The sequence below is a fragment of the Macrobrachium nipponense genome, chromosome 2, assembly GCF_015104395.2.
Source record: "Macrobrachium nipponense isolate FS-2020 chromosome 2, ASM1510439v2, whole genome shotgun sequence".
Taxonomy (NCBI): Eukaryota; Metazoa; Arthropoda; class Malacostraca; order Decapoda; family Palaemonidae; genus Macrobrachium; species Macrobrachium nipponense.
Window position 1 is genome coordinate 89,194,677 of NC_087201.1, and position 7,031 is coordinate 89,201,707.

A 7,031-nucleotide genomic window follows, 5' to 3' on the forward strand; every position below is an offset into this window, starting at 1 on the left:
CTCAACCAGGGTCCCATTTCATAATTTGGTGTAGTGGTTCGGGTGTGTTTTACATGATATTGATAACTAGAAGGGATTAAGCTGCACCTTTGACTTAGACAATTGCCTTTCGTCTCAAGAAGAATTAGATTTTTTGGATTAACGAATAGATTAGAGCATGCTCCAGATAAGACGGTTGACGACCGAAATAACCTTGACGTCCCTCTAGTAATAATTTTGCCTTGGCGTAGTACTGAAGAGCTTTGATATTTTGGTAAACGTAATATATATGTGTGTGTGTGTGTTCTCTATATCCAAAGTATTTAAATAATCCGTAACAAGTTGTTGGTGATACGAGTAAGCCTGTGTGTGTTCTTGGGCTTTTGTTAATTTAAAGTTACATCGGTATAACTTTCGTTACTGAAATTGAATTGTCTCAGTATGTAGACGCTATGAAACAGCTGCTGATCTTAAAGGAGATTTCGTAGAAGGTCTAATTAGAAGGCTTTTGAGGATGGATTAAGGTTATTGATTAGCTAATCCAGACTTCATTCTATAATTCCCAAGATGGAGGTACTTAATGTGCATGAACACCTGATGATTAGTTGTCGTAATTCCTTATCTGTCAGGGATAACTTACCCAGACAGCAATCTCCTAACAATGGTCCTCCATTAGTTTGATATATTAAAGTTACTCACTTATAAATATGACAGGTAATAAATTAGTATCATGTACTTTCATTCAGCCAGCCAATATGACGGAAGGCGAGTGAGGTTGAAAGTGAATGAGCAAACAAAAATGAGGCAAAATCACGTACTTGCATTTAGTATGAAAATTATCCACTGTTTTTTTTTTTTTTTTTTTTTTTTTTTTTTCAATAGACATGTATATTGCTACCGGTTTATTTTCAGACTTGTTTATGTACTTAAGTAATAGAATACTCAGATTAAAACAATTTACAATTAACCAAACCACCTAGCTAACTAACTGCCCTCACTCTTCCTTCACCCATCTTACCTATTATCTTAAGAAAAGAAAAAAACAACAACAACAACCATCAGAGTTCGCTAAGGTTGCGTTAGGGTCTGTAATTTTGCCTGTGAACAGTTTCTATATCAGGACTCTGCTGCTGAAGATGTCACAGTTTCATAATAAGTTTGATGCAAAGCCTTTCGCGTACTGCCAATGAATCCATAGGGGGTAGTTTGCAAAACGACGAGAGTAGGCTTAGTCCATGTTTACTATAGGTTAGGTTAAAGGCTCCCGCGCGCTGCCCGCCCCCCCCCCCCCTCAAAGGTCAGGTCAGGACACGGCATTCTAGGAAAGACTTCCTCTCTCGGTGTTCTCTATTGCTGGGATGAGTTCCGCATTCATTTAGAATAAACCAGTTTCAATCCTTCATTATCTCTCCATTTGTTCATTGGCGAAAGTTTTGGGGCCGTCACGATAGGTGACACCCAGACTTAATGAAGAAGACGAAGCTATTTTCTCATGTTTTACCTTTATTTTTCTTTCGTCTAGGTTCGTTTTCTCTCGTTTCTTAACACGGTATGCTGATTATTAGTCTTTAATTCCCTTTGATTTCTTTTTATCACTGCAGCCAAATTCAACACCTGGATGATAATCAAGTTTTTTTTTTCTTGTTTTACTCTTTGCAAGTCCAACAGCTTCTGCTTCTCTCTCTCTCTCTCTCTCTCTCTCTCTCTCTCTCTCTCTCTCAAAAAGGTGTTGATTTGAGCCCTGTCGCCCCTTCTCTGGCATTACGTTATCAAATAAGCCATTTTCTCACTTTATTGGGGAAGAGAGGAAAAGGAGGAGGAAAAAAAGGAGCAGGGGAAAGGAAGGAAGGAACGTCCTACAAGAAAAATAATAATGTAAAAAAATAAGAAGAAAAAGAAGAAGACGATAGGGATCTCGTAGCCATCACGCGATACCTCTGTTGTATTTAAGGTTTTTCGAACCCTTTTCCTGGAGCTGATGATGTTATGGTTTGGTGTTTTGTTCCATTCTCTGCGTCTGCCACTCTTAAGATGATGGTCTGAGTCGTCCTGGAGATAATGGGCCGAGTTGTCCTGAAGACGATGGTCTGGGTCGTCCAGAAAACGATGGGCCTAGTCGTCCTGAAGATGGTGGTCTGAGTCATCCTGAAGATGATGTTCAGGGTCATCCTGAAGATGATGGTCTGAGTCGTCTTGAAGATGATGGTCTGCGTCATTCTGAAGGTGATGGACTGAGTCTTCATGAAGATGAATGGTCTGGAGTCTTCAAAGATGATGGTTTGAGTGTCCTGAGATGATGTTCCTGAAAGTCCGTTCTGAAGATGGGGATGTCTAAGTTTTCCTGAAGATGGATATGGAGTCATTTTGAAGATGATGGTCTGAGTTCGTCCCTGAAGATATGGTCTGAGTCTTCGTAAAGATGGATTGGTTCCGAGTCAATTCTGAAAGATGAATGGTCTGAAGTCATCAATGAAGATAAGGTCTCAGTCATTCCATTATGGTTTTTGTCTGGTCTTCGTATAGTATGATGGTTCCAGTCAAATGTTCTGAAAAATAATGGTCTGAATTCATCATGGAGATTATGGTTTGAGTCGTCCTAAAGATGATACGTTTTTCTAGTCTGTTTTGAAGATAATAGTCTGAGTCTTCATGAAGATGGTGCTCTGAGTATTCGTAAATATGATAGTTCGAGTCGTTTTGAATATGATGGTCTGAGTCGTTCTGAAGGTAATGGTCTGTGTTATCCTGAAGATGATGGTCTGAGTCGTCCTGAAATGGTGGTCTGGAGTCATTCTGAAAGGTTAAGGTCGTGGTTACCTGAAAGGATTGATGGTCTGACGTCCTGAAGATGGGTGGTCTGAGTCGTTCGAATTAATGGGTCGAGTCGTCCTGAAGATGATGGTCTGAGTCTTCCTGAATATGATGGTCTGATAATTCTGAAAGGTAATGGTTGATCATCATGAAGATGATGGTCTGGTCTTAAAAGATGATGTTTGAGTTGTCCTGAAGATGAGGTCTGAGTCGTTCGGAGATGATTGTCTAAGTTGTCCTGAAGATGATGGTCTGAGTCATTTTGAAGATGATGGTCTGAGTCGTCCTGAAGATGATGGTCTGAATCTTCGTAAAGATGATGGTTCGAGTCATTCTGAAGATGATGGTCTGAGTCATCATGAAGATAATGGTCTGAGTCATCCTGAATATGGTGATCTGAGTCTTCGTATAGATGATGGTTCTCGTCATTCTGAAAATAATGGTCTGAATCATCATGAAGATGATGGTCTGAGTCTTTTTGAATATAATAGTCTGAGTCATCATGGAGATGGTGGTCTCGAGTCGTTCTGAAGATGATGGTCTGAGTTGTCCTGAAGATGATGGTCTGAGTCGTCCTGAAGATGATGGTCTGAGTCGTTCTGAAGATGATGGTCTGAGTCGTCCTGAAGATGATGGTCTGAGTTGTCCTGAAGATGATGGTCTGAGTCGTTCTGAAGATCATGGTCTGAGTCATCATGAAGATGATGGTCCGAGTCGTTCTGAAGATGATTGTCTGAGTTGTCCTGAAGATAGTGGTCTGTGTCGTTCTGAAGATGCTGGTCTGAGTCATTCTGATGGTGATGGTCTGAGTTGTCCTAAAGGTGATGGTCTGAGTCGTTCTGAAGATAATGGTCTGAGTCATCATGAAGATGATGGTCTGAGTCGTTCTGAAGATGATGGTCTGAGTCGTTCTGAAGATGATGGTCTGAGTTGTCCTGAAGATGATGGTCTGAGTCGTTCTGAAGATAATGGTCTGAGTCATCATGAAGATGATGGTCTGAGTCGTTCTGACGATGATGGTCTGAGTTGTCCTGAAGATGATGGTCTGAGTCGTTCTGAAGATAATGATCTGAGTCATCATGAAGATGATGGTCCGAGTCGTTCTGAAGATGATGGTCTAAGATGTCCTGAAGATGATCGTCTGAGTCTTCTTAAAGATGATGGTACGATTTGTTCTAAAGATGATGGTCTGAGTTGTCCTGAAGATAATGGTCTGAGTCGTTCTGAAGATGATGGTCTGAGTCATCTTAAAGATGATGGTCTGAGTTGCTATGAAGATGGTGGTCTGAGTCGTTCTGAAGATGATGGTCTGAGTCGTCCTGAAGATGGTGGTCTGAGTCGTTCTGAAGATAATGGTCAGAGTCATCATGAAGATGAATGTCTGAGTCATCCTGAAGATGATGGTCTGAGTTGTCCTGAAGATAATAGTCTGAGTTGTTCTGATGATGATGGTCTGAGTTGTCCTGAAGATGATGGTCTGAGTCGTTCTGAAGATCATGGTCTGAGTCATCATGAAGATGATAGTCTGAGTCTTTCTGAAGATGATGGTCTGAGTTGTCCTGAAGATGATGGTCTGAGTCGTTCTGAAGATGATGGTCCGAGTCATCATGAAGATGATAGTCTGAGTCTTTCTGAAGATGATGGTCTGAGTCATCCTGAAGATGATAATCTTTGTTGCTCTGAAGATAATGGTCCAAGTCATCATGAAGATGATGGTCTGAGTTGTTCTGACGATGATGGTCTGAGTTGTCCTAAAGATGATGGTCTGAGTCGTTCTGAAGATAATGGTCTGAATCATCATGAAGATGATGGTCTGTGTCATTCTGAAGATGATGGTCGGAGTCTTTCTGAAGATAATGGTCTGAGTCGTTCTGAAGATAATGGTCTGAGTCATCATGAAGATGATGGTCTGAGTCTTTCTGAAGATGATAGTCTGAGTCGTCCTGAAGATGATGATCTTCGTTGCTGTGAAGATAATGGTCCGAGTCATCATGAAGATGATGGTCTGAGTTGTCCTAAAGATGATGGTCTGAGTCGTTCTGAAGATAATGGTCTGAGTCATCATGAAGATGATGGTCCGTGGCATTCTGAAGATGATGGTCTGAGTCGTTTTGAAGATGATGGTTTGAGTTATCCTGAAGATAATGGTCTGAGTCGTTCTGATGATGATGGTCTGAGTTGCTCTGAAGATGATGGTCTGAGTCTTTCTGAAGATAATGGTCTGAGTCGTTCTGATGATGATGGTCTGAGTTGCCCTGAAGATGATGGTCTGAGTCTTTCTGAAGATAATGGTCTGAGTCATCATGAAGATGATGGTCTGAGTCGTTCTGACGATGATGGTCTGAGTTGTCCTAAAGATGATGGTCTGAGTTGTTCTGAAGATAATGGTCTGAGTCATCATGAAGATGATTGTCCAAGTCGTTCTGAAGATAATGGTCTGAGTCGTCCTGAAGTTGGTGGTCTATGTTGTTCTGAAGATAATGGTCCGAGTCATCATGAAGATGATTGTCTGAGTCGTCCTGAAGATGGTGGTCTGAGTCGTTCTGAAGATAATGGTCTGAGTTTTCCTGAAGATGATGGTCTGAGTCGTTCTGAAGATAATGGTCTGAGTCATCATGAAGATGATGGTCCGAGTCGTTCTGAAGATGATGGTCTGAGCCATTCTGAAGATGATGGTCTAAAGTTGTTCTAAAGATGATGGTCTGAGTCGTTCTGAAGATAATGGTGTGAGTCCTCATGAAGATGATGATCCGTGTCATTCTGAAGATGATGGTCGGAGTCGTTCTGAAGATAATGGTCTGAGTTGTCCTGAAGATAATGGTCTGAGTCGTTCTGAAGATAATGGTCTGAGTCATCATGAAGATGATGGTCTGAGTCGTTCTGAAGATGATGGTCTGAGTTGTTCTGAAGATGGTGGTCTGAGTCGTTCTGAAGTTAATGGTTTAAGTTGTCCTGAAGATGATGTTCTGCGTCGTTCTGAACATAATGGTCTGAGTCATCATGAAGATGGTGTTCTGAGTCATCCTGAAGATGATGGTCTGAGTCATTCGGAAGATGATGGTGTGAGTCATTCTGATGATGATGGTCTGAGTCATTCTGAAGATAATGGTCTGAGTCATCTTGAAGATGATGGTCTGAGTCGTTCTGAAGATGATGGTCTGAGTAGTCCTGAAGATGATGATCAGCGTCGTTCTTAAGATAATGGTCCGAGTCATCATGAAGATGATGGTCTAAGTCGTCCTGAAGGAAGATGATGATCTGCGTCGTTCTGAAGATAATGTCTGAGTCATCATGAAGATGATTGTCTTCGTATAGATGATGGTTCGAGTTGTTCTAAAGATGATGGTCTGAGTTGTCTTGAAGATAATGGTCTGAGTCATCTTTGAAGATGATGGTCTGAGTCATCCTAAAGATGATGGTCTGAGTCGCTCTGAAGATGGTGGTCTGAGTTATTCTGAAGATGATGGTCTGAGTCGTCCTGAAGATGGTGGTCTGAGTCGTTCTGAAGATAATGGTCCGAGTCATCATGAAGATGATGGTCTGAGTCGTCCTAAAGATGATGGTCTGAGTCTTTGTTAAGATGATGTTCTGAGTCGTTCTGAAGATGATGGTCTGAGTTGTCCAGAAGATGATGGTGTGAGTCATTCTGAAGATGATGGTCTGAGACGTTCTGAAGATGATGGTCTGAATTGTTCTGAAGATGATGGTCTGAGTCGTTCTGAAGATGATGGTCTGAGTTGTCCTGAAGGTGATGGTCTGAATTATCATAAAGATGCTGGTCTGAGTCGTTCTGAAGATGATGGTGTAAGTTGTTATAAAGATGGTGGTCTGATTGGTCCTGAAGATGATGTTCTGAGTCGTTCTGAAGATGATGGTCCGAGTCGTCTTGGCCAACCATTTTATCGCTTAATGCCCTTCTTTGAAAAGATTTTTTTTTCAAGTGGATGTGACTCATCATATTTGACCTAGCACATATTTCAATAAATAGGTCAAAAGATAGGTGGTAAATTTATCAGGAGACTGGTCCAGTTATTTGCTCTTTGGCTTCCATCCTCAGGTCTCATGTGACCATAATATTTCTCAGAAAATTTTTTTTATCAAACGTTCAAGATGTTTCTTAGTCAGTTGAATTATGGTAGACGTTTTCGACCTTATTTATGTGCTCTCTATTTAAATTTTCGATGACGACAGGAGATATTAGGTGTTGAAAAGAGATTTTATTAAAAGTTGTATGCGAAGTT

At 41.0% G+C, this 7,031-nt stretch overlaps 1 protein-coding gene across 1 annotated transcript; it reads left to right on the top strand.

Moving 5' to 3' along the window:
* Positions 1-3,292: 3,292 nt before the first annotated feature.
* Positions 3,293-5,987, top strand: LOC135221247 (uncharacterized). Its single transcript, XM_064259063.1, has 2 exons — positions 3,293-5,441; positions 5,509-5,987. The coding sequence occupies exons 1-2, from the start codon at positions 3,293-3,295 to the stop codon at positions 5,985-5,987; spliced, it is 2,628 nt and encodes an 875-aa protein (XP_064115133.1).
* The last annotated feature ends 1,044 nt before the right edge of the window (positions 5,988-7,031 follow it).

Coding starts and splice junctions, on each gene's coding strand:
- LOC135221247 (XM_064259063.1), top strand. CDS start 3,293: ATGGAGATGGTGGTCTCGAGTCGTTCTGAAGATGATGGTCTGAGTTGT. Junction 5,442..5,508: donor GAGTCGTTCTGAAGATGATG/GTCTGAGCCATT, acceptor GTCGTTCTGAAG/ATAATGGTGTGAGTCCTCAT.